This window comes from Odontesthes bonariensis, chromosome 11 (genome assembly GCF_027942865.1).
Source record: "Odontesthes bonariensis isolate fOdoBon6 chromosome 11, fOdoBon6.hap1, whole genome shotgun sequence".
In the NCBI taxonomy this organism is placed as follows: Eukaryota; Metazoa; Chordata; class Actinopteri; order Atheriniformes; family Atherinopsidae; genus Odontesthes; species Odontesthes bonariensis.
The window spans coordinates 9,945,364-9,973,328 of NC_134516.1; the positions used below are offsets into that span (position 1 = coordinate 9,945,364).

The following is a 27,965-nucleotide window of genomic DNA, read 5'->3' on the forward strand; positions in this document are numbered from 1 at the left end:
TTTCACTCAACAGTTGTTTATTGGTTGCTTACATCATAATTACATATCACCATTTTCATATATGAATTAGTTCCACAGTACTGTATATCAAAAGTAAAGGATGAAAATAAGATCACCAAGAATCATAGAAACCAGCAAGGAGACCAAACATCTCTACTACAATTAAAACCAAAATCTCTCTCCGTGGATGTCGTTTACTGTCACCATGACAACAATTACAGTACAAAGTCCCATAGATTATTAGGGCTGTAATTGATCACAGAATTGGGAAAAAAAGAAAAGAAAAAGTTACAGAAATAACATTATTCAAATCACACATACTTTAGAAAGTCAACCAGTTGATTCAAGTGACGGGGAATTACAAATTAAAATTGGCCGAGTTTTTAGAAGTGAAAGTTTGAACAAAATTGAATTAATAGAACATTTAAATTCCTCACCTGTCAAAGAATTTCAGGTTTTATTTTACCATTTGAATCCCACAACATTAGGATTGATAACGTCAATGAGTGGCGCTTTAATCCTCCCCCGTAGATACAGATTCTCTATTTATAAAGTCCAATTCTCAATTCTGTGATCAGTCATTACATCTGAGCTGTGCTCAACAAACAGAGGAGTTAGGACAAGAGCTCCCCTTTGCCCTTTATGTTTTCTGCTCATGACACTTCAACCTGTTAAAAGGCTGCTTGGCACACTAACATAAAAACACCAAGGCTGTGTTGAACAGATCTCGTTATTTTGAATCTATGGGCACACTGGCACTTTGATGGCTAATCACATGATCACTTGGGGAACACAAATAAGGCACAAGCATGCACACGCACACACACACACACACAAACACACACACACACACATATTGCTGTTGTCAAATAAAACTTCCTTTTCGACTTAGTTTCCTTTTTCTTTTTTAAATAAGGTTTTGAATTTAATGAGACCAAATAATAGCAAAAAAAAACAAACAAAACCCAACCTACTGGAGTTACAATGTTTTTATCTAATAACCACACACACACAAACCTGAACCGACAGGGGTCCTCCCTGTTTCTTTTTTTTTCTTTTCTTTTAATTAACATATTTAAAGCCAAACGGTTTGACACGTCTATCTATTCGAATGTGCTGGGCCCAGCTCAGTTAGCATTTACACACACAAACGCACACCTACACACAACCATATATACAACAACAGCAAGTCAACAGTCACGGCATCGACATGACTGGAAATTACAACGAGTAAACATCTGAGAACATTTTGTTGTTTTTTGCTTTCAGCTCCAGTCAAACTAAATTTCTCATAGTTTGGTGCTTTTCAGACATTTAAAGTTAAGTACTTTAGCAACAATATTACACAAATATTTATCCATTGCCAACTGAAAATGTGTAGATGCACTGAAAATACAAAACAACAGGAGGGGAAAACAGCTGGTCAAGGTCACAAAGGCCAACTTCCAGCAATGATGATGTACAACACATCATACCTGTTAACAGCTGCAGATCGCAAGTAGTTTGACCTGCTGCACTCTCCATAATTATTTTGATACCAAGTGCATTACTTTGGATGAGCTCATTGGAGACTTGGGAAGTAGAAGGCAAACAGAAACAAAGCTAGATGCTCCACCCCAGAAAATAGTAAATGAAGACTTGATAATACTTGTCCAGGGAAACCCAATGGATAAAAACAAAAACAAATGAAAGGAACAGTTCAACACGTGGACATGTAGTGGGAAGCATCTAGCATCTATAGGTTGCTTTGTTTTACACAGCACTAGTGTTAACAAAAATTGTAACTACATTGAATTTACAAGGGATTTTAAATCGCACTGAGCTCCCCAAAGACATGAAAACCAAAAGGTTAAAGAGTCACAAGCCAGTCTGTTCTGCCTGTGTCAGTTCAGGTCTACATTGTACCCTGCTTGTGATTGATGATAACACTCAATTCCTGTACCAGAATTACAGCAACATGATTTGTAACACCATTAGAAATGCTTAGCACACAGTTCCAGCTGCACAGCATCTGCTGCTCCTTTCTGGCCACAGCTGTGGTGAATGTGATGCACCACCACAGTGGCCAAAGGATGGACAGCCCTGTGCATTGCTATTCTACAATAATAAATGAATTGATAATATTCAAATGACTGATATCAAGCATGTGTAATGCTGCAGGACAACCCACTAAAGCATAGATGTGGTTTTAGAACTCATTTGAGAATTCTGTGTAAAAGTCTCTGTTGTTGGGGGTTATCTCCCACTATAAGACCAGAGGACTAGCATCATAAAGACAGCAAAGACACCAAAAAAAACATGATAGAACTTGGAAAAACTCCATTAGTGGCACAACATGAAACAAAATATAAGGCAACTAATGACACTAACAAATGTTACATCACAATAATATCAAGGTTTCTAACTTGCGCTATGTGTGCTACATGTAGGAAAATTCAAATGAAACGCATTGCTTTCTAAACAAGCGGAATGCTCACAAAAGGTGATACCACAGAGCCAAAGATAGCAGCCGGAGTGAATGACGACAAACCAAAAACCAAAACCCAACATAAAGATAATAACTTCAACTGAAACCATCCCATCATCAGACCTCATCGTGTCTCCTCCCAGAAATCTGCCGCGAGGAAAGGGAATACTTCGAAATTTGTTCAGCTTCAATGATCAGAAATGACCGAGTGTTTAGTCGGCAACATGTAACCGAGGTGGTGAGAGATCTACCGACTCCACTCGTCTCAGAACTAAACAGAACTTCGTCACTTTGCTCTTATGAGGAGTGACCAGCAACATATAAACAGGCCAAATGTACACTGCCCTATAAAGTTCAATATAGCTCCACTTTTTGATGTACACGGATTACTGTGTAGGGAACTGAACCAACACACTGCCTTGCTACTCTCAAGAGGGTCTTGAGGGACAGACAGAATCACACGGGGAATAAAAACCTGTCCAGACTGTTCTCCACCTCTTTCCCAACGGCAGCTGGTATCCTCAAGCGCCCACGCAACCCTCAATTAGATTAAGCGGGTATCGAAAATGGATGGATGGATGGAATGAAGTTCACAATATGAAACCGACGCCTAAACCAGGGCCAGCAATCGTCTCATTCATATGCGCAACCTAGTCTGCTCCTATCCACTGCTTACTTAAATTACAGTATTTCATAGATTGTCCACACAATTTAGTACCACGCTCACAATTTTTAAGCAAACCTGAGTCTCAAACCTCCATTCTATCCATCTACCCCCCCCCACCCCCCTTTAGTTCAACATAATCATCCTTCAGGACGTTTGGTAATGTGTGAGGCAATGTGTTTTTTTTTTTTTTGGCACTATATAGAAAACGGCAAATAACAGTTACAGAAAAAGAAAAAGGTCATCTACGTTTAACTAGTTTCTCGCTGTACTGAGAAAAAAAGATGATAGCCAGCCACCGTGTTCAGGCAGGACCAGAGCCAGCCTTGCATACAGATAAAAACATAAGAAGTAAGGAATGGAAATCATGGAAGTAGAAGAGGAATGAAAGATTAAGAGCTAAATCATGCGACAGAACTACATTTTTATTTTTCCTTGTACTGCTGCCAGCGTTTGGCGTCTAACCCGTCTTCAGTCAGTCCTGAAAGATCATTTTGTTACGGCTCTTTGTGGTAGGTCGGATAATCATTCAGTCTGGCGTTCAACACAAGGTCTGCGGTGCACGATCACAACACACTGAGTGTGCCGATTCACATGTACAGAATACAGATGACGCCATTCTTCCTCCAAGCTATGTTTTGATGTACAACACAATACAATTTATGGAATTTGGCAGCAATATAAATCTAACAAAAATCAGGAAGAAAGTTATCAGTCCTACTTACTTAATAGTGCAGTCATCTAAACTTATTAAACAGCCCCTTCCCTTGGGAAAAAAAACAACAACTGACTTCTCCACTACTTCAAGCAACAGTCGTTGAAATGTTGCCTTCATATTCCAGACCCAGTGTTGAAGGACAGTAAGCCAAATGCTTATCAACTGCTGTATTGTGTACCATCAGTTTTTAAGATGGATAATTCGCTGCAATCGAACACATATTCCATGTCCCTCCACTTCAATTCACGACAAGAATGTGTAAAATGACATGCAATTGGTCCATGGTATCATTTTTTAAACTTTGTGGCGTTTTAATTAAAAAAAAAGCAGACAAATGTGGCTGCTACTGGTACAGAAGTACCTTCCTAATTGGTCGAGAGTTTAAGGTGAACTTAAGTCTAAATGCTGCAGGGGACTGAGGTTTCATTGCCATTGTGTGGACTGGAAGAAAGACCTCTTGGTGAAGTGGTGATGATTAAGTAAAGACCAGATGCTGCTGGTCCAGCAGGGTCCTGGTAAAGTTGTTAATTGGTCCAATGGCACTGAGTGACATGGCATTGTCCCGCCCCCAGAGAAGGTTTGGGCCAAACACCACTGCCAGGTTACTGTTGGTCATCTTATTCACCTCACTGTTGGCTGATACCTTCAAAAACAAAAGGAAGACACACAAAAGATGGTGTTGGAAAAGAGACAGAGTATGAGATAGAAAAGGTCGTTAGTAGGAGGTAGTCTGACATCAGTACCTGCGCCAGGAATGTGATGAGGTATCGCAGTGATGTGTAATTTTCCTCTGGGAGCGACTCCAACAGTGTTTTCATTACTTCCACCTGGGTGTCGCTAGATACAGCTGAGGGACATCGAACACAAACATTACTGGTAAGTAGAGCTCACAACATGCACAGAAAGTCATCAATCAATACACAGAGGCGCACATAAATACATTTTACTGGAAAAATAAGGGAACACAGCAATTCACAGACAAGCAAAAAATAATAATAAATAATAACAATAAATTATTTGGTCTTTAGAAACTTAGAAACTGTGTATTTGAACAAATATGAAAAGCATGTGCGTATCGAGCTGTGGAGTGACTTTGTGGAACAGTCTGGAGACAGAAATAAAACAAAGTGCAAATATAATTCTGTTTAAAAAAAAAAGGTACAAACATTTTTTTTTAAACAAGTACATGAAGAGGAAGTATGTTAACGGAGGACGATAAGGGATAAATATATGAATAGAATAGGGTTAATTGTTATATTGTAATTTAATTAGTATATGGTATATATTTATTTATGGGGATAGTTTATATATATATATATATATATTCATATTTACATTTATATTTACAAGGATATGTGTGTAGTATATATTTATTTTGTGATTATATATTTATTTAGATATTTAGGAAGTGTATATATGGCATATATTTATATAGGTGTATTGTAGTTAGGATATTTGCAAACTGAAGAGTAGTTAAAAAGGGGTGGGAAACTAAAAAAAAGTATTGTACTTTTTCCCATTCCTTTTTCAAACAATGTGTGGTGTTTTGTTATGTATTAGCACTTTATGCGATTTAATTTTTTATTATTATTTTTTCTAAATTTCTCTTTTTCTTCATCATCATCATTTCATCATCATCATATTTGTGAACAAAGTTGCCTACATTTTACACAACTAACAATTATCTTAAAAAAGGAACGAGAAACACACGTTCTATCTAAACTAAAGCATTACGTTGGGTTTACACATCACCAACTGAAAACACTAGCATCAGTGGTATGGAGCAAACTCAGTGTGAAATGAATGGACCCAGTACGAAGAGACACACCAAAATTCATGCGTTTGATTTATTGAGTCACAGACCTGCACACTAGTTCACGCAGATGGCCTGAGGCTTCACGAACCAGGAAATCATAAACACCCACTTCTCTCTTATTGTCCCTTGCAGTCAATGACGGCAGCCCCCCCCATCACAAATCTGCATTTGGCCACATTCACACCCTAGTGCCAACCAGGCAAACACATTTTTAAATGATGTCTTATCAGCTAGAATACACAAAGAGCCTTGACAAGTATCTCTTTTTTCATTCCACAAAAGGACTCTTCTCTGCAGGTTCCATTTTCACGTGTGTTATTGAAACTGTTTAATGTGCTTATTATCGTTGCATGAGTCACTTAAGGTTTTTATTGAGAGCTGAAGCTTAATATTGATACAACTTACAAGATTCTACAAGGTATAATCAAGACGTGAAGAAAAATGGGTACTTTTTTTTAATTTTTTATTTATGGGACCACATTGCCATCTAATGGTAATACTCACAGCGTATTAAAGCCTAAATGAATGATAAATCAATAAGACATCTGAAAGGAAACTTCAAGTTATTCATTCATCTATTTTTATGCTATTAGGTGTGTTTCTTTGTGTTAACACAGAATAAGACAACATGCCTTTTTCTTTACTCAAATAGGACATATAGTGCCTAAATTTACAGGCACTCATCTTTAAAAAAAATAAATCAATCAGTAACGGGTACTACTTTAGTTAATTTTTTTCTACATCTAAAATGTCAAACCTTTTCTTCACAGCCCTATATACATACATAAAAACCCATGTAATTTCATATTGTCTATCATTTGTCTTGATCACATAACAATTCTTGTGATAGTTGTAGTTAACCTCGTTCTTCGTATTACAAGTGGTTGTTTATTTCTGTTTATTTATTTTTTTTTAAGAACGCTGAATGAGAACGTGTTTCAAGACAAGAGAATGGAGGAATAAATGTATTTCAGTTTCCATTTAATATTAGAATTATACTCTGAACCTAATCATTTACACTGTCAGACAGAAGCAATAAAGTTGGGGTCATCCCTGCTGTCTGAAATTGTAGGCTTTGTCTGCCCTGCAGCCACAGAGCTCAGTTTGAGAAAGTGAGAATTGAAGATTAAAAGAATTACGAATTGTAAGGAAGAATAATCAAGATTATGTCTTTTGTCTTGTTCATTTTGGCACCTGTCTTTTGTTACTCATGTTTCACGTGCCTTGCTCTCTGTGCAACTTTAGTCTTTGTTGCTGCACCTTATATTACTTAGTAAACAAATCAGCTCACAAGTTTTCACATTTAATTTTTTACATTTTCTTTTATTACTGTTACCGATCGGTAAAGCCAACTTCAAAGCTCTCAAAATGCTCCTTTGAATACATTTATTTTTGATGGGCTGTCTCCAGACATCAGTGAAAAGCTCCATCCCGCGACGAGAGAGACAGAGAGAGGAAAGCCTACCTGACATACACTGAGAGGTCCACAAAGAGCTGACTTACAGACCAACCACAGCCAATTGACCTTTTTTCGTCGTTGTTGCATATTTTCCTTTTCTAAATCTAAGTGACTATGCCAACAGTCAAAAAGCAATGTTAGCCAATCAAAAACCAGGCTCAAGGAACAGGAAAGGCTTCAGCTGACCTAAAACCAAGGCCTGCCATTGCCTTACTCAAGCACAGGGGAGGCAATGGCCCACCCACAAACTGGCAAAGTGTCCATCCCCCACAAGAACAGGAGAGTCATCAAGTGACTCAGAAGCTGGAGGGAAGAAGGTCAGCTAAGGATCTAACCCATCCACAGTATTGAGTGGCTATGAGGCAAGAAGCTATTTAGTAGAGGCGGTAAAGTGCTATGGTGGCAAGAGCCATAGTTCATTCTTATGGATTCCAGGTGCAGGACCAGGAGATAGATGGCGCGGAAGCGAACTGTTGCCAACCAATTGAGGGACTAGACAACTTAAGAGGAGTTCAGCAACTGGTCAACTGGAGGGGAGATTTATAGTTAACAGGCCAGAGACTAGTCGGCCAGATGTTGGCAGTCCAAGCCTGTGTTCGAAACCGCATACTTCTCCTACTACTCCCACTACTCATACTAACTTTTTGAGTTAGTAAGCGAGTTTGAGTAAGCGAGAAGTTCCCGGATGCATACTAGATTCGCCGAAATGTTGGGTATGCATCATGAGGTTACTACTCATACTGAAACTACCCAAGATGCAATGTAACGTGACGTCGCCGATCGTCATTTCCTGTCAAAACGTCAGTTTCAAGCTAGCTAAAACGAGGGTAGGTTCACTTCCTGTTTTCAAAACAAAAGCACCAATTGTATCGTAATGGCTTTCCCTATGATAAAAGGCAACGGGTATTTTATTTTGTGAAAATAACCGGAAGTGCGTTGCTCACTACTGCTAGCTTTGGTAGCGCCGAATTCGTCGGAACAAAATTGTAAATAGCCGGTATTTTGTCAGATTTTCAACACGTTGGGGATCTAAACGACTACTTTCTCACCTGAAAATGTTTCAAATGTTGCTAAAGTTTACAGAGTTTAGAGCTTAAGAGAAATCAGCTTCAGGCCGGCTGATTTCGGCTCGGGCAGGAGCGAAATGCATTGTGGGTAAACGCTCTGCATACTGTCTGATCGATCAGTATGCAGAATGGAAGTATGCAGTTTGCAAGTATGTAGTATGTAGTATGTAGTATGCGGTTTCGAACACAGCCCAAGATGTTTGGCTTGCCCGCAGTTCTTTATCTTAGGTTTATCTTGGGAATACCAGATGAACTCTGGATGGCCTTCAACTTCTTTCTTTTCTTAGCAGTCTCAAATATAATCTTGCATGGCCAAACACACAAGGCAAGTAGATCAAACACACCAGGCCACATGAGAAAATTATTCTTTCCAAATAAGGTAGAAAGCCTTAAAACTATAAGCAAGACTTAAAACCTTGACATACCATGAGAGGCGTATGGAGGATAAAAAAAAAAATGAAATGCAGATATAATGGCGGATATTTACAACCAGTCAGAGACGGTAGAAAAATAGTCTGCAGTAACTACCACATTGTGGTTGACGACTTATAGTTTAAGGAAGATGTGCATGTACAACACGTCCAGCATTAGTTTCAATAACTAAAAGCTGGATTTTTACAAAAAACTTTACAAAAATCATGAAATACCATATGAGATATTGCTGTTGGACCAAAGAGTCAATCTTTTTTTTTTAAACTTACAGGTGAAGTTGACAATGTCATTGTAGAGCTGGTAGGTCAGCAGAGGCTCAGGTAGTTCCCTAAGGAACGTCTTCAGAATCACAGCAGCCAGGTGGACGTCTTCCATCTCACTGAAATTCATTGTTGCACCTGAATAGCAGACAAATGTAGGAAAGATTTTTTTCTAGTTCCATCATACTGTGTTTGATTTGCCATTTTTCTTCCAGAGAGAACAGAATTATGACAAAAAAAATTGGGCGCATTATGTTTATGCATTTAGCAGACGCTCACTTAACAGTGTTGACTCAAGAGTTCTACCACAGCAATAGTTACACTGTCTTACATATTACTATCATGAGCTCTTTGGTTGGTCATGACTTTAGCAAAGAAAAGGGACCACTGTCCCATATCGAGGTGGGGTGGGCTTGATTACTAATTTGTCAGAATGAGGTGGTGCAGCGAGTTCAACTCCACAAACTGGTCAGACTGAAGCGTTGATCATACCCGAGTTGTACTTCAGTTGGACCTCCTTCACCAGCGTCACGTTGGCAGACCGTCTGAAGATCCCCTCAATCTCCAAACCTGACACAGACAGACAGTAAAAAACGTAAACCGATGGTTCTGTCAGCATGTTTACATACTGTAGAAGCTGTGATGCACATTACCAGATGAGAATGCCCCCCCCCCCCCCCCTTGTGTCATTCTGTGGAGAGCTAAAGTGAGAGTTTCTTTAGTGCTTGATGTTTGTATTACCTTGTTCTGAAAGGAAGCTGATGGTATCTTTCATCACCACAGGCACTGGATCATCATTTGGATTCCTCTGTCTCAATCTGAGACACAAAACAAACACACACACACACACACACAGAGATAAGAACAAAAGGCTTGGGGCAAGGAGTTTCAGCATTTTCTTGCTTTTAACATGTACAGCAAATTCATCTATTAAGAATGGTTAAATAATATTCTACCACAACAAAGTCCAACTGATAGAAAATAAGGAGGTTGGTACTTACACTGTCAGTGAAACCCCAAACACTTGGTTGGGAAGGGGGGGGCTATGAAGCGGAGACACGGGAGGCTGAGCGCTTGGTTTCAAAGATGCTCTCAATTTGTTGTCATACCTAATGCAGACAATGTTAGATCATCAGCTGCTGTGAATTTTAGAAGTAAACGTGTGAATTCTAAACATGAACGAAAGTATCGACCAGTTTTGCCTGCAGGAGAATAAACATGTTTGGTCTACAATCAATTAGAAATGACAAATGTGTTAGAAGAAGAAAAAGAAGAGAAAATCCTTTTAAATGAATGCATTACAAGCAATAAGTCTGGTACCAGAACATGTTAAAATGTGTTCGCGGTGTTCAAGATGACAACAGGAGAATGCATTAGGGAATCAAATGAAAACACCAATTGTGCATCATTTCAAACTATATTTATAGAAAAAAAAAAAAAATAAATCAGAAGTGTGATATCTGCTCTTACTCTCTGACACGCGCAGGAATCAGCAGCTGGTCACACTTGACCACATCCTCCAGTTCGCTCAGATAGCTCACATAATTAATCTTCCTGCCAAACTTAAAACTAAAACAAAGAGAGACAGAGTCAGCTTCAAAGTGTTCTTCTTTGGTCATCTCCTAATTTTTTTTATGTATATGCATTTTGTGATCAACTAATAATGAGAATACTGCCAAACACTGGTATGAAACCAGCAAGAGTTACTTTTTTCTTATTTCTCTAGTATCATTGCAGCACATTTAAAATACGAACTAAGAAAGTAATAAATAACACACAACATATATTGTTATACATAGCCAGTAACAATGGCTTTCACCAGCAGAGGGCAGTGTTATCTTAAATGCTGGCCAAAAGACCTGAGCGCTTTATATTTTCTTATCTTTGTTTTCTTACCAGTGGAACTGATAACTGCCGACTATAAATTTATAAAGCAGTCATTGTTCAAAAGCAGGATTTACCTGGAATGACATGCAAAATGTATCTGACCAGAGTATTACTGTACTGAATAATATATTGTAAAACTGCACTGTATGCTTATGGCCCAGACAACATAAAGAGGTTTTCATATATATAAATACATCAGGTAGCATTCAAATATTTAGCTTAAATCTTCCAAAATCCAACCACGGTTAGGTGTGGTTGGATTTCGTATGTGTTAAAAGAAGAATGGTGGGGAGACATTTTGAATGTGGCTGCAAGGCCTAAAATGCCCGTCAACATGTGTTCGGTGTATGTTTATGAAGGGAATATCTGAACTAGACTCTGATCTTATGATCAGCAGCTTGTGTATTCTGAATGCCAAACACACAAAGTGTCAGAACTGTAGTGCCTGCTTAAAGGGATAGTATCACTACGGGCTATGTAGTGCAGACCGAGCAGTCCCCTGCTTCCGAGCAGTAAACACCGTAACAGGTGCGGCTATCGGCAGGCGGCTGCACGCAGTGATAGGAATGGAGAGAAAATAGCGCCAAGCGATTGTGAGGTCTGACTTTTTCTGGATGAACGATTTTGTGATGCAAATGTATTACTCTTTTGAACGCATATTGTTTTGAGAAGCAAAACGCTTTATTTTTGGGGCCCCAGCCAACTAGCCGGACTACCTTCGTCAACGCTAAAACGAGGCTGGAACTCGGCTCACAGGACGCAGCGGGGGGTAAGTCAAATTTATTAAATGATATTGCTAATATGGGATGTCATACAGCTTCATGTCAAAAGAGGCGAACTATCCCTTTAAGATTAGAAATTTGTTGCTCACATCAATATTTTGCCTTCATTGAGCCAAAACCTATGGAGTTTGGTCTTATTTCATACAAAGTGTAACAGCAGTAGTCTATAATCTATATTCATAAAAGTTATATTCAAACTGGAGATAACAGTTTCCCAAAATTGACTTTTGCTTAATGTGAAAAAGAGGTCTTAAAATGGCTAAATTTTCTCCTGTATTTTTTTGCCAATCCATGATTACGTTAGGTTTTCTGTAAAATGCAATGTGTCATGTTAGTAAAAGACAGCTATATTTGGAACACTTCCTTCTAAAATCACTTTTCATCATTTGCATATAAAAAGAGAACCTGATAATTGGTTTGAAGAGGATCAGTAAAGTCTTAATGAACATGGTTGGATGGACGATGTAGAGGGCCTTTATGTTCTTCTTATACCTGGAAACACAAACAATGGATTTATTGATACATGGGACTATGCAAAAGATAAAAACCTATGGTACAGTTATGTCTTGGATCGTGGATTTAATTTCAACAATACATCCACATCTTTCAGGGAAGTGACAGTTCTGATATTCTTTTGTCCCCCTTCCATCTTCCACTGGCTCCTGGTCGGGCTCAGCTCGAAGAAGAATCAGGAAACCCTGTCCACGTGGGTCCACCACTTGCGGGGAGGAAATTCGAGGTCGGGTGCCTTATGAGTTGGGTGACAGGCCAAAGCAGGGCTATTCCCAGCAATGCAAACTGGCTCTTAGTACGTGGAACGTCACAGCTGGCAGGGAAAGAGTCTGAGCTGGTGTGTGAGGTAGAGCAGTACCAACTAGATATAGTCTGGCTCACCTCCACACACCACATCAGTTCTGAAACCAAACTCCTGGACAGGGACCGGACTCTCTCATACTCTGGAGTTACCCAGGCGGAGAGGCGTTAGGCAGGTGTGGGGATACTCACAAGCTCCTGGCTGAGTGCCTCCATGATGGAGTTCACCCCGGTGAGTGAGAGGGTTGCTTCACTGTGGCTGCAGCATTGGGGATTGCTGAAGCTAAAATGGGTGTTGGAGGAATGTGATGTGGTCATGGAGAAGGATTTTCGGTTGTCCCTAAAGCATGTTCTGGCAAATGATTTGACAACTCAGAAAGGAAAAGCAGGGTCCACACCAGGTTGTGCTTGACCTGGGAGGAGAACTGCTGACCCGAACGGAGGATATTGTTGGGCGGTGGAAGGAGCACTTTGAGGATTTCCTCAATCCGGCTAGCATTCTCCTCCATTGAAGAGGAAGAGTGAGGACTTGGGAGAAGACTCGTCCATCACTATGGCAGAAGTAACTGAGAGGCTAAAGGCTCTGGACGTGGTGAGGCTGTCTTTGCTGACAGGACTCCTCAATGTCGCATGGAGGTCTGGGACAACACCAGTTGAGTGGCAGACCGGGGTGGTGGTTCCCATTATTAAGACGTGACCAGAAAGTGTCTTCCAACTACAGGGGGATCGCACTACTCAGCCTCCCCAGGAAGGTTTACTTCAGGTTGTGGAACAGTGGACAAGAACTTTACCCTTGTAGAGTTACGGAGGGGATCATGGGAGTTTGACCATCCAGTCAGTTTGTGGACTTGGAAAAGGCTTACGAAAAGGAGTGCTGAGAGAGTATGGGCTGCCCCTTGTCACTGATGCCATTTGTGATTTTCATGGACAGGATCTTGAGGCGTAGGCGTGGAGAGGAGGGCGTCTGGTTTAGGAACCTCAGGGTCGCATCTCTGCTTTTTGCAGATGATGTGGTTCTATTGGCTTCTTCGAGCCATGACCTTAAGCACTCACTGGAGTGGTTTGCAGCCGTGTGTGAAACAGCCAGGATGAAAGTCAGCTGTTCCAAATCCGAGCCTATGGTTCTCAACCAGAAAAAGGTGAAATCATTTCTCCGGGTTGGGGATGAGTCCCTACCTTAGGCAGAGGAGTTTAAATATCTGGGGACCTAGTTCACGAGTTATAAAGGGTTGGAGCAAGTGATGGACAGACGGATTGGGGCTTCGTCAGCTCTAACGAGGGCACTGCTCCGGTTTGTTGTGGTAAAGAGGGAGCTGAGCTGGAAGATAAAGCCTTCAATTTGCAGGTCCATCTTTGTTCCTACCCTCACCTATGGTCATGAGATCTGGGTAATGACCAAAAGAATGAGATTGCAGATACAAGCAGCGGAAATAGGTTTCCTTATGAGCGTGGCTGGGCTCAGCCTTACGGATAGGGGGAGGAGCTCAGCCACCCGGAAGGAGCTGGGAGTAGAACTGCTCCTCCACATTGAAAGGAGGTTGCCTCCCTTTGGAGATTTTCCGGGCACATCCAACTGGGAGGGGGACCCGGGGCAGAACCAGAACTCACTGTACTTCCCTTCTGGCCTGGGAACGTGTCGACATCCCCCAGGAGGATCTGGGAAGTGTTGCTGAGGATGTCTGGGTTTCTCTCCTAAACCTGTTGCCTCTGTAACCCGACTTTGAACAAGCAGAAGACGGTGAATGGAAGGATGGAACTTACTTTCTGTCAAATTCCCTGTATGCATCTCGAAGCCAGCTGAGAGATGGTTTATTTTCACTGGTCAGCCCATGATGGAAATAGATCAGAGTATAGTCACTTTCTACATACTGATCCAGCGTTCCTTTAAGATACCTGCAAAATATAAAGGAATTTAGTCATCATTAAAGGTATAATTATGTATTTCCACAGTACTGTGACATGGCCTAGGGTTGCAAAGAAACACGCACTCAAACTTCTGCAATATTACAGAAACTTTCAATGTGGCCTAAAAGAAAGAAAGAGTAAAAAAAGAAAAAAAAAAGAGGAATAAGTACTTCCCCTCAGGACTTCTGAAAAACATTCTCATGATTTGTGTCAATTCATGCTGATGAGCTCTGGTTTAAAAAAAAAGCATGAATGAAGCAACTACCCCTTCTTCAAATCCACTCTCTACAGACAGACATCTAGTAACTTTATAAATACTAAAAAAAGGAAAATTGTCAGATTTGATCCAGTAGATGTGAATAAAGTTGGGAGAAAAAAGTTACAAGACGATGATGATTAAAAGAAACCATCTATTTCTAATGCAAAGATGTGATATCATGAACAGTTTCCCCTTTTAATTTGGTAAAGGTGTTTTACTACTTACATCAACAACTTGTGATGGTCAAGTTCATGGTGTGGGGGCATTCTGCAGGCATTAAACACGATCACCTTCCTGCCAAAGTTATCATCACCTACAGAGAGGAATTCAACATCAAAAATATTAAGACACTTTTGCTTTCAAAGCAGAAACAATACAATTTTTTTCTGAAGATAAAAATAAGTAAAACTGTAACCTGAGGGAACAGAAGAAAAAAAAAGAAACAAGCAGGCGTTTGTTACAGCCGAACTGACCTGCCACTTCAATGATCTGATGCCTTGCAATGTCATAGAAAGGATGGTCCCAGGGCAGGTGGGGGGATCCAGCATCAAAGCATTGGGAAACATCTGTCTCTGAAACGTGCAAGTACATGCACACAACAACCAATACATATATACAAATGATAAACAAACAAACTGCCAATATATAAATAAATATCTTACAAATACATTTTCATTGTCTTTATTCCAAACAGGACCATTTGAATGTTATAAACTGCATTTGGTATGATTAGCAAAGTTTGTACAAAGACTGTGTGACAGGGTGTGCTTCCTTTCTTTTTTTCATAATGTATGTTTATCAAAACAAAAAGTCAGCAGGTTTGTTTTGGCCTCTGTATATGTGTGCTGTGTATCTTATGAAGTTACAGTGCTTGGGCAAGAAAAGCATTTTTTTGGGGGGGGGGGGGGGGGGGGTGTCACCAATCTACATGTAAACATGTGCTACAATAAGTAAAACCCTCTCACCTGACTTGCTGAGTGTGGTGTCATCAGTGGGCCACTGCTGGTCCTCTATGGTGGACAGCTTCAGCTGTCCGAGCTGTGCGGTCGGAGGGTCTTCCCCCAAATCTACCAGCAGCTCAGAAGACATCACTCACACACACACACACACACAGCAGAGTGGTGTTAAACGCACCCTCTCTCACACAAACAGCACAGCGACGTTTAAGACACACACCCACACGTACACACAAAGCTGGAGCCTGCAGGAGACAGAGACACCGCGGGTCAACCAGATTTATGCACGTGGAAAATAGACTACTGGGGCAGAGCTCGTCTAAAAATGCTACAGATTTGAATATTTCTTCATGTTTCTTGTTGTTGTTGCCATTCAGAGACATTTTTTTTTTTAGCCATTTGTAACGCTTTGCTGGGAAACATGTCTCTCCTCTACTCCACTCCTCTTCCCTCCTTTTCTTATGGCTACAGACATACTGGCCCTCATTTATCAAACTTGCGTAAGACGAAAAACGTGCGTAGGTCGTGTGTACGTTCTTTTCTGCGCAAAGGTTGGCATTTATCAAATCCATCGTGAGCGCAGGAAAGATGAAATCGCCACGACAGGTCTGAGGCCGTGTACGCACTTTTCCATTTTGACTTGCGGTGACTGCTATAGCATACATAAACAGCAGCATCACTAGTGCGTGCCTCATGAGTCGCAACAAATCCCTAGGTTAAAATTACAGACTTATCACTTCAAAGAAGGCCCATGTTTTATTTGACTTCAACATAAATATAAACATAAACGCAAATTAAATAAATAAAAAAAATTAAACAAGTACAACTCCGTAATTGGAAGAGTGATGGCTCATTATTCAACCGCCTATTTAAGAGGTGATTCTAGCGGCGCGGTAATGGCGAAACGATGGCAGATCTGGCTTTGTTAGAGGACCTGAACGCGCGCATCAGGCGCGAGAGAGTGTTCCGGGACCGGCAGGATTTCTTTCGGGAAAATGATGAGTGGCTTATGAGCCGTACAGGAGAGGCGCTTTAACACTGCGCATACGCATACGCGTGCCACTGTGGAGAGGTGTATAGGGCTCCTAAAGGGCAGGTGGATCTGTCTCTCGGCTGCGGGGGGAACCCTTCTATATACGCCCGAAAAGGTATGCAATATTATTATTGCATGCGGAGTGCCATTTCCAGATGTACATCCAGAGGACCCCATGCCCAGAGATCCCTTCCACCAGCCTGCACAGCCAAAGAGCGCTCAGGAGGAGAGAGGAACTTATTCAGCGATTCTGACTTTTGGTAAGCATTCTGTTATTCAAGGAAAAAAGACGTAGCTCCAATCAGGCCAGCCACCCTCTCCTCCTAGGCACTCAAATCCAAACCTGGATCGGAGCATCCCCCCCCCCCGGGTTTGTGACATGCTGCGTCGGAGAGCTGTGCGACCTTCTTTGGTGGCCAATTTCATATCGGACCACTTCTTCCTGATCTTATTGGAGAAAAAGTAAAACATCGTTCAATTTTAGATTTAATTTAATCTGGAGTTTATCACATTTTATTGACCATCACAGTAGGGGAAAATACATACCTCGTCCGGTCTGCGATTTACATCGCCAACGCTGTTGACAGCCGTCCCAGCTGTCAACAGCGTTGACAGCGTTTCTTTGCCGCCTTTCGTCTATCCATGTCGCAAATTCTAGAGGTGCGGCCTCTCAACCCCCTTTTGTAGAAGGCGTGGTTAGGATCAGTACGATGGATTTCAGCCGCCGGATTTATCAACAGCCGCTCGATTTTACGATGGGATTGGTGTGGTACGCATGTTTTGTAAATCTCACTTGAGCCTCTGCGTACGACGAGTTCTCCGCTCATATCTACGATGCTTTCTACGACGGCTTGATAAATGAGGGCCACTGTGATCTGCTGTAATGGGCTCTGTGATGAAGACGCACACTCACAGCTAGAACAAGGACAAAAACGTGAACCATGGAAAGCAAGTAGAGATTTGCATGCAAGGACCTTTGATTACCAATTTTGCGATCATAGAATTTTCACTCGCATTCAATGCTAACAATCAAGTGGAAAGCAGCGACTCTGACCAGCATCCACTCTAACACACTCGCAACAGCTGCATTTAGACATAATTTCACTCGGATATCTACTAATATTTTTACAAGAAAACTGGCTTGATAAGTCTCAATTCTGGAACAAATGTGTCACATTTGTGTCCCTCCGGAACATCTCTGGAAAACATCAGGACTGCAGTGAATGCGTGAAAATGACTCAAGTCACGCACTGCAAATCTGATCCGACACACACAAGGTGGACTTGTTCCTTTGACTGTTATTCAGAAGGCATGCTAAACGTTTTGCTTCTTTTTCAAGTTGAACGTTCCTTCTGCTCGCACCACAATGGGGCCATCTTCAAAATCAAAGCCACGTCGCCCTGTGTTGTAATCCGTGAAATTGGCATTCGGTTTTCAGATTTCTCCATCATTTGTAAATAACAATAATTGATGGAAAATAATCGGATAACAAGAACTCTGATATCGTGCCCAAGCTTTTTAATTTACAGGGTCAGCCCATCCAAAACTCTAGTGTACGGTATCGTATTGCTCGGTTAAAGGGAAAAATATGTTCCACGTCAGTTTGACAGAATGAAGCTTCATCCGCGATAACTCTGGGTTTAACTCTGGGTTTAAGGAAAACTGACAGCTGTATGGGGGGTGATTTATATAAATAACACATTAACGCCCATATTGACAGACATTAGGAACTCTCAGAGTGACAGCTTTCACTACTTGTGTGTCAGCTGAAAATGATATGGACAGGACAAATGAATCCCTTTGTTACAGATTGAGTAGGCAAAACAAGACTGAATTAACTTTATTTTGAGTATTTATACCATTAAGAGCAAATGTGACCGTTCTGTGAAATAACTGTCCAATAACATGCCCAATGGTGTGATGGTATTGGCTAGAATTAAAAACGGGACATCATTTGTACAGTTATATTCAAAGATGCAACACCATTGTTTTGCAAGTTTTTCAAGTGTTGTTGATACGCTGTTGTTCATTCAACATTGCGTACAGTAGGTTACTGAACTCAAGCCAATACACTGCCCTCAAAAAAAGAAAAAGTTGGAGGTCAAAGCTGGAAGTCTCCAAACTACATCTGCTGCATTCCAAGTGTTAGTACTTCAATTTTTGCTTTGGATTTTTCCTAAGCAGTTACACTATTGCTTACTGTAAGCCGTTCTTGGTTGTGAAACAGGGTTTCTTGAAAACAGGAGTTTGCTTATTCTGGGGAGGAATTAGAAATGCTTATTTTGGGGGGAAACATTATGATGGAATTCTGTGAGACACTTGACTGCGTCTCTGCGTGCTGATGTCTGCTAGTTTCATTATTACTTTTCTGATAGCTGATATAGTTTGTTTTGCTGTATTTCCAATGCAGAAACCTTTTTAAGGAACTAGGGACTTTTTGGGGGAGACATTCCAGCAACACAAAAAGGGCACTAGAAGTGAGGTGGTTGGACTGAGCCATAAAAACAATCTCAAAGTTAGATCAAAATTAAATTTGTTTTGATCTCGGTGATTTCACATTTTCTGTCGATCCATCGATAGACCAAATGGCTTGTCCCTCAGCACAAACAATTGTGACAACAGCCAATGTGTCTGGCCATCAGTCAGAATACACACCCATTTATTCCTGCTAAACATTATTTTGACTACCAGCAGAGTGGAGGACAGAATGCATGTGGGGAAGTAGCTAGTGCTGTGCGACATTACGATATATGTCGTAGTGCGATATAAAAATGTCTACCGTACAATATAGCCCTCTATTGTTTATATATATATATATATATATATATATATATATTTTTTTTAATTACACGTTGTATGAACAATGAATGAAGGCTTAATATAACTGCAGCATTGCTACTACTTTGGGGTATCATTTTTACGTCACCCGCAGAGACTCATTTACTGCAGTGCTCCGGGAACACAGAGGCTGTTTTCGAAACCGCATACTTCTCCTACTACTCCCACTACTCATACTAACTTTTTGAGTTAGTAAGCGAGAAGTTCCCGAATGCATACTAGATTCGAAATGTTGAGCATGCATCATGAGGTTACTACTCGTACTCAAACTACCCAAGATGCAACATAACTCGACGTCGCCGATCGTCATTTCCTGTCAAAACGGCAGTTTCAAGCTAGCTACAACGAGGGTAGGTTCACTTCCTGTTTTCAAAACAAAAGCACCAATTGTATTGTAATGGCTTTCCCTATGATAAAAGGCAACGGGTATTTTATTTTGTGAAAATAACCGGAAGTGCGTTGCTCACTGTGGCTAGCTTTAGTAGCGCTGAATTCGTCAGAACAAAATTGTAAATAGGCGGTATTTTGGCAGGTTTTCAACACGTTGGGGATCTAAACGACTACTTTCTCACCTGAAAATGTTTCAAATGTTGCTAAAGTTTACAGAGTTTAGAGCTTAAGTGAAATCAGCTTCAGGCCGGCTGATTTCGGCTCGGGCATGAGCGAGATGCAACGAGATTTTACGTAAACGTAAAAGCCGTATGCAAGTATGTAGTATGTAGAATGCGGTTTCGAACACAGCGACAGTATATCATAATTAGGATTGACCAACAAAGAAAATCGTCATATTGCCCTGCCGTAGGAGATAGTAGGCTATTTCCAAGATTACCCTGAACCTTTCAGGTGGAGCTTGGAGAGCTGAACTTGTCCGATTGGGGAAGTATTCTGAGCATTTTATTTCCACCTTTCAGTCTCAGTCAACTCAGGTTTATTACACAGCTCTTAAAATGTTAACTTTGAGTTGTACCACAGGAATAGTTGCAACTGTTTGTATATACAACTTAGCAGATAAAGGCATGAAATGTGAGCCGTGGTGGTACGACAACTTCCAGAAAAAGAGAAGAAAGTGAAATTAAATTGAAAAAAAAAAAAAAAAAACTTTACTAAGGAAAATTATATTGCTGCAGTTTTATTTTTATTTTTTTGTTGTTACAGGAAGGAAGGAAAATAATGCTGATTGCTGGTGTTTTTCCAAAGCAATTATGCTCAAAGACGCAAAAGAAACAAAAACCCATAAAAGTGAGTACGAAGGACAGATTGCCTTGTTTGCAGCCCTGCTTTGAAGGCCTGAGGAGAAGACAGGCAGCAGCCTTAAAGATGTGATTAAGAGCAATAAAACATTTATCTCAGATTGTTTCACATCAGTTATGCTCCAATGCGCAAATAAAAACACCCAGAAAAGTGTGCAACCGGCTTTACTGTAGGCTCAGTGTGGCGGTGTCAAGACTCTGGTGAGAACCAACAGGGTGGAGTGACGCATGCCTGTTCAACCCTAAACCTCAGAGGAAATCCGACAGACCAAAAGCTGAACTGATCTTTTAGCCCCAAGGAAAAAGAAACCTAAGACTTTTAATTAAATAGTATTTCATTTTGAAATTAGCTTATTCTTTTAATTCTTTTTTAAATAACTCGGGCTTCTCACGACCAAGGAACAATATCACTTTACTTTCAGATGATGCTGCCCAAAGTGAACAGGACTGCGCAACACATTGAAAATTTGCTGTTCTCGCAGGATCAACATGTCAAATACATCGAAGACAGCACACAAGCACAAGTAATGAACATCGCATGTATTAATGAACAGATCTAATAATGAGGGCTGCATTCCACTTAGAAGAAAATGTTATTTTGTGCAAGTTTCACAACCAGCTAGCATGTACAGGTTAGCAACGCACGTTTCAAGTGAAAATACTTGTCATTTTTCTGATGCTCACGCCCGAGGACACTTTGACATGTAGAACGGGAAAGTTGGGGATTGAACCAGTGACTCTCCAAATGAAAGACAACAGCTCTACCTCCTCCTGAGCTACAGTTGCCCCAGGACGACAGTTTTTTTTCTCTGCCATTGGCAGCAGAAAAAGGTTTGATGTTTAAATCTTTGTTTCGCTGCGTGGACAATTAACCATCCAAAAGGTTCTTAGTATTTCAGGAAAGTTCCTGCTGTGGAGACATGGCTTAGCTGTGCTTACTGAGAAAAAAAAAAAAAAGTATATCTGGATGACGGTTGATATTCAGCCCTTTTATGGCTTTCTTCTCTTCTGTGACGACTGCGAGTGTGTATCCAAATAGTGCCTCCAGCAGCTCCAACAACACATTGTAACACTCAGTGAACCTGAAACAGCTGCATACTGCAACTGCATCCAATTAATGAATGCCTCCCCCTTCCTTTTCCGACTTATCAACTATGTCGCCATTTAATATCTACGTCCTCTTATCTCCCAACCCCCACATGTTTTCTCTCTCACACACATACGGCTTTTATTCTCTCTCTGCAATGTGACGTTATGCTGGCTGACAGCATGTTGCTTTAAATAAATATTGCTTCTAACCAAGAGACGCAGTCAGCCTATTCCTGCTGACCGAACACGCGCAGAGAAAAGCAACTGGAAGCACTCATCTGGACTGTTCCTCAGCATCTAAGAATCAGTCAGGAGCACGTTGGGGAGGGTTGTTAACGATATATAGACATTAGCAAGTTCCTCTTTTCCTTCTTTGTGTGTTCCTGAAAGCGATCCCACGGTGTGTACACAGCAGGTCAATGTAGGCCACAGCAGAGGAGCACCTGACTCGGAGCGAATTTCTACACATGATTGAGAGTGGTGATGCATAAAAAAAACAAAACAACATTTAAGCTACATTTCATATTAGCACTGACCTTTACAAAATGTGAAATTTGAAAAAGGTCACATATCAGTTAACCACCACAAATCACCATTTCAAATTAACTTTGATACATTGACTCTGGGTCCAAAAAATGAACAACTGGTATCCACATGCGTCCTGATCTGGGTCATAAGATCACAAATGGACAGCTCTCAGTACATGTGTTCATACTTGATGTTAAAATATTTCCCACCTGAGTGATGGTTTGTGATTGGATCTCAGTTATCAGCTCTGTTTGGAAATAAATATGCAGCTTACGTCACACAGCTGTCAGCTGAGCAACAAACGAGGCATTGGCACATCCATCCATCCATCCATCCATATATCATCATTCAGACATTTGACACGTTTTAGATTAGCATTTATTAGTGAATTATTTATTTTAAAAAAATTCAGTAAGCTCAGTCATTGTCTGTGAAAAAAATGCAACATGAGAAGATTACATTAGCATAAAAATCAATGATTTGGGATCATACAGAGTTCAGTGTCAGTGCACTCTGCACAGAAGCATCTCTTGAGGGTTTAATTTACCTACATTAGCAGTGTGGTTGTTAGGCTACTTCACCTGTGGAGGCTCTCTCTGCACCATCACAGTGGGTTGTGAGAAGATAAGCTGCATCATCACACAAAACTCTTAAGTTCTTCTACAGTGTAGGTTTCTCCTAACAACCACATTATTCATATAAAGCTAACAAACATGGAGTAGGGATGTCCAAAGTCGGCCCTGGAGGGTCGCTGTCCTGCAGGTTTTAGATGTTTTCCTGCTTCAACGCACCTGATTCAGATCTTAATGGATCTCTTCAAAAGATTGTTCAGTTCTGCACAAGCCTGCTAATGATGCATTGATCTGAATCAGGTGTGCTTGAAGCAGGGAAACATCTCAAACCTCCTGGACAGCGGCCCCCCGAGGACCGGATGTGGACATGCCTGTGTTAAACAACCTGGCAGGAAAGGGAGCAGCGAGCAGGAGCTTCAGTTGAAAGCTTTCCATCGTCAATTTATCTCAGATGCTGACAAAAAAAACAAAAGCAAACTATATGCTGCAGCTAAATATTGTAGGACAAACTATGGCAGGGAGAGTTTGAACATCCCTGATATTTATTATGGCGATGTACTGCAGTCCTCTCAACAACAGATCAAATGTCAAACTATGTTACAGATATGTTACTAGGTCCAACCTAATCAGGGTTCTCTCTAAAAAAAAAAAAAATATTACAGAAACACACCAGGGGGTGATGCACAACACAGAAATACGCATGTGAAAGAGGCTAAAAACACTGAAACCTTAAATTCCAAAAGCTCACCAGTAGCAAATTAGCTGTTTTCTACACAAATTTGCAATCTATACAAGTGGGTGCACATGCAACATACCGTTGGAAAGCCACAATTCTTGTGATTTAATGCAAAGCACTTAATGAATCAGTGAACCCATCAGGTACAATTATTGCCATCAACAATCCATTCATTTTCTTTACCCACTGAAACTAATTCAGGGTCACAGGTGGGCCTGGGAGCCAATCCCAGCTGCCATTGAGTGAGTGGCCGGGTACACCTGGTCAGGTCCATTACAGAGCAGCACAGAGACAAGCAACTGTGCACACTCACACTCACTCCTAGGGTCAATTCGGAGTCACCAATTAACCTGACATGCATGCTTTTGGACGGTGGGTCGAAGTACCCGGAGAGAACCCTCGTTTACACGGGGAGAACATCCAAACGCCACACGCAAGAGCCCAGGAACCCTCTTGCTGTGAGGTCATAGGGCTAACCACCACATCATCGTGCAGCCCGCCAACATCACTCAAAACACAAATTATACTACTGTAGTAATTCACAGATACAGCCTCCTGGCAATCCACTGATCAATATTTTCCTGACTAATTTTTTTTTTTCATATTGACAAACAATCTAGTTAAGTAGTAGCCTGGCTGACGCGTCCACAATCTCGATGAGATGGCGGTCTGGGAACTAGGTGTGCATTTTCTCGTATTTGAGGCGTGGTTTACGAACGCCTAGAGCCGTTTATTGGGCGCTACGAATGTCTATCAAATGACGTCAGGTATTTCCCATGCTGCTTTGCGCGCGATTCATAGCCAATTGTATCACTTATACCAGATGACGACAGAAATTCGACGAGGAAGAAGAAAAAAATGGAAAATAAAAGTAAACTTGCGCTCTAAGCTACTTAAATTGACAACAAAGTAGGCCTATATGCTATATTCTACATGAATTTTTATGTTGTAGAGTTGTGAATTTATTTTAATAATGGAGAAATTGAGCAGCCTTGCTTTGTTGTCTACAGTAGTAGCTCAACCCTCATCTTACTTTGAAGCTCCCAGCTCCCAGAAGTGACGCCGACGTAGCTTTAGCAGCAGAAAAGCTATCAGGCTTGTGTTGATGATAATAATAAACTCCTGGACTATGTACAAACTTCCAAATGCATCGTTTTGTGAGTACAGACCATATTTGTACTACTGTAGAAGTTTGGTGTCATGGCATGTGATTTTAGTGTGGTAATTTTGGAGATACTGCGAATAGCTTAGCACTTGTACTAAGCTATTCGGGATAACTCAGTAACTCAGCTGATGTTCAGCCAATATCGGAAAAACTGCGGGTGGGCTACTTGGCTGGATGTCACGGTTCAAATGACCCTAGGGTGAATCTACTCCGAAACACTTTCTAAGGCTGCATTGAACGGTAACGTTGTGTCCGCTGTCATGTTGAATTAACACTCTACAAGCTTCGGTGTAGCACATAGACGTCGTCATCGTCTTGCTGCCCCCCCCCGTTCTGTGACTGGTTCCCAAACTCTGGCAAAAATAAGGGCGGTGGTTTCCAGGCTGACTTTGCAGTGAGAATGAAATTGAGCGCAAAGCAGCATGGGAATTCCCAGGCTAGTTAAGTAGAGCATTTAAGCCCAAAAATGTTTCTTCAGTACATTCCCACACATCGATGTTGGATCATTTCAAATTGTCAGGCCGCTAAGCCGAACCTTTCACGTATTAAGTTTACTTAACATGCTGCGATTTCAAAACATAGCCAAAGCGATTAACACCTCACTTGAGGCTACAGAGGCTTCCATGTCATGTCCATGGGCTACAATAGCCATTAAAAATTCATGTTGCAACAAAGTGCATGCCCTTCCTCTGCTGTGTAGTAAAGGGAGCTTATTTGTCTGTTAAAAAGGCGACTCCCAGGATTGGCAGAGCAGAACTAGAGCTTCTGAGCTGTGCTCACAGCTGTTTTGTTGACCGTTTCTGCAGAAATGGACATAAATCATGAGAGGAAGGTTTTCAGCGAACGATACAACCCCTGTCAGTTTTAATGCTGCTTTTCACACAATGTAATTTATCCAGAACCCAGAAGAGTGATAAAACACCATTGTGATATCTTCACTGCTTGTGTGGAGTCACATCAGGTCCTTCAGTGTGGCCCAGGACGGGTTCCATTCTGAATGCTAAACCACTGTGTCCTGGACCACTCTGAATGTGCCTGAGCAATCATATTCACAATCCATCCTGAGTGCGTTCACACCTGTACCTATTGCTGTCAACTTGTGATCGGATCACCAAAGACATGTTATCAGTGGATCTGAGGATAAGACTGCGTACTGGAACCTGGACAGATACGGTTAGATTGAGCAGTGCTGTAGGAGCTATTTGTAAAGTTAGGTTGTTTTTGTTTTTTGGTTCTAGTTGTTAATTTAATTAGCTAATTATGAGTAACTTTATTTGATTAATTTCAGTGCTTTATTTAGATTAGATTTTTTGCTAATATTCTTTGTTAGTTATTTGTTTAGAATATTTTGCTAATTGGGTCACACTGGGCACCTGGAGTACCAGCATGCACCTGGGTGGGCCAATGGTTTTTTTTAACAGGGAAAAGGAGAGAGCAGCAGGAACGGTTTTCTTTGTTCTTTTGTTTGTTTTACTGTTTTGAAATAAATCATCAGAAAACGCAAGAATTCATTTTGGACATTCATCTTCTTTTGCCTGCATTAAACCACATTCCCCATGGTGCATCAGTGGTCTTTTGATTTTGTTTGGTTTAAGCTGAATTTGTTTTTTATGGACAAATGGCCACTACAAGTGCCAATAAACACTACTTAAGAGATCTGTCTCGTTTCAAATATAGTTGAAATAAACAGTTATACTATGCATATTTTGAACCACTCAACTCAATATCGGACATGAAGAAGCAAAGATTGCAATAAACTGTTCAGCCAGCCTCTCAGCATACTGTCGCTCAAGTCAGACTGCCATCCAAGACATTCGCAGTCATCAGTAAAACCAGTCTGATGACTGGTTAGTGTTGTCACATCACCAAAACTGTGACTTTGGTGCAAAATCTATTGTGCGATATGATTTAAACCTGCTTAAGTAATTACTGAAGCTGTATTAGCAGGTTAATTGAAAATTGATTGAAGCTTTAGTTTCATTTGTCTAAGGTTTGACGCAGTAGAACAGTGCTGCAGCTGTTGTTCCACTCAACCATAAAATCTGTCTGCAAGTGTCAATGTTTGAGGACCGTGTCCAATGCAGCCATCCCTGCGAGCATTTGGTGAGCAGTTAATAAAAGGATCCAGCAGTCGCGCCACCCTGAGGGTTGGGAACGGGTTCACATGAAAACTGAAATACAGTTTGAGATCAAGAAGCTGAATATTTAATGTATTTCACGGGACAAAAACGTCAGATAAGACAGAGTCTTATCTGATAAGACAGAGGTTTTTTTTTTTAGGTCTGAAGCTCCTCCCAAGTCAGTCAAAACAGATGAAAATTTCCAGCTGCCTTTTTTCTTCTTCTTTTTTTTTTTAAATATCATGGCCTAGAACACCTAGAATCCCCCCACAAAACAAAGCCATCATCTTCCCTTTTTATTTCTAATGGATACATCGAGTGGACGTAAATTCACAGGCTGCGTTTTCTGATGACATAAGATTTCAAAACACAAGTGTCAGATCCTTCAAAGGATTTTCAACGGATGTCCAGTGATTCTACAAACTGTTACAGATTACGTTTAGAATTAGGCAGGCGACCAAAATACGTAACCGCACGTTAAACTGACAGATTGAAATAAACTTTAGCCAATTGGGTTTTCATTCAGAATGCAGTGCTGACGCTCATCACATAGCTGGTAGTTGAATTAAGAAAAAGCAACAAGTGAACAATCAAATAACTTAGTTCCTCTCCCGTCAATATCAAAGTCAGCGATTTCAGCTGTAGAAAAAGTGGCTAACTTAGCCACAACAGCTGACGGATATGGCAAAGCAACACGCATTAGCAAACTGCTCCGCGAGCTGGCTAATTTAGCGAATCAAAGCATACGGCTACATTTCATATATTACACTCCAACCCTGTCAGAGGATTCAAGGTTAAAGTGAATAGATTTCTTGTATGTACGTTTAGGTTAGCTAAACCATGTCATCGCATTCTACCACATCAACATTATCACCACATATTAGCCCCATGACGGACCGCAGGGATTGCACAACCGGGAGAGCTTCGCGCGATCATTGTTGCTTCGCACTATTTGAATTTGACAAAAAAAACAGCTTCGAAGTCACAATAAAGACAAAGGTTTTGTTTACCGGACTTGCACAGTAGCTCCGAAATCATCCGCTGCGTCTGAGACGTCCGAAGTCGTTGTTTCTCTTGACAGCAACAAACCAGCGTCAACACCTTTTCCGGTTAATTCATTTCAAAGTAAAAGGAGACGATTCTGTTTCC

At 40.9% G+C, this 27,965-nt stretch overlaps 1 protein-coding gene across 1 annotated transcript; it reads right to left on the bottom strand.

The window, feature by feature from the left end:
• On the bottom strand, nucleotides 1-27,932 carry arhgap1 (Rho GTPase activating protein 1). Its single transcript, XM_075477457.1, has 13 exons — nucleotides 27,827-27,932; nucleotides 15,495-15,730; nucleotides 15,003-15,101; nucleotides 14,755-14,842; nucleotides 14,127-14,258; nucleotides 11,958-12,044; nucleotides 10,354-10,452; nucleotides 9,885-9,992; nucleotides 9,625-9,701; nucleotides 9,376-9,453; nucleotides 8,893-9,021; nucleotides 4,593-4,696; nucleotides 1-4,492 (listed from the first exon to the last, which is right to left on the bottom strand). Exons 2-13 carry the CDS (start codon nucleotides 15,616-15,618, stop codon nucleotides 4,325-4,327), a joined length of 1,293 nt encoding a protein of 430 aa, XP_075333572.1. The 5' UTR covers nucleotides 15,619-15,730; nucleotides 27,827-27,932; the 3' UTR covers nucleotides 1-4,324.
• Nucleotides 27,933-27,965: the final 33 nt, after the last annotated feature.

Coding starts and splice junctions, on each gene's coding strand:
- arhgap1 (XM_075477457.1), bottom strand. CDS start 15,618: ATGTCTTCTGAGCTGCTGGTAGATTTGGGGGAAGACCCTCCGACCGCA. Junction 14,259..14,754: donor GACCATCACAAGTTGTTGAT/GTAAGTAGTAAA, acceptor TATATTTTGCAG/GTATCTTAAAGGAACGCTGG. Junction 9,022..9,375: donor CCAACTGAAGTACAACTCGG/GTATGATCAACG, acceptor TCTGCTATTCAG/GTGCAACAATGAATTTCAGT.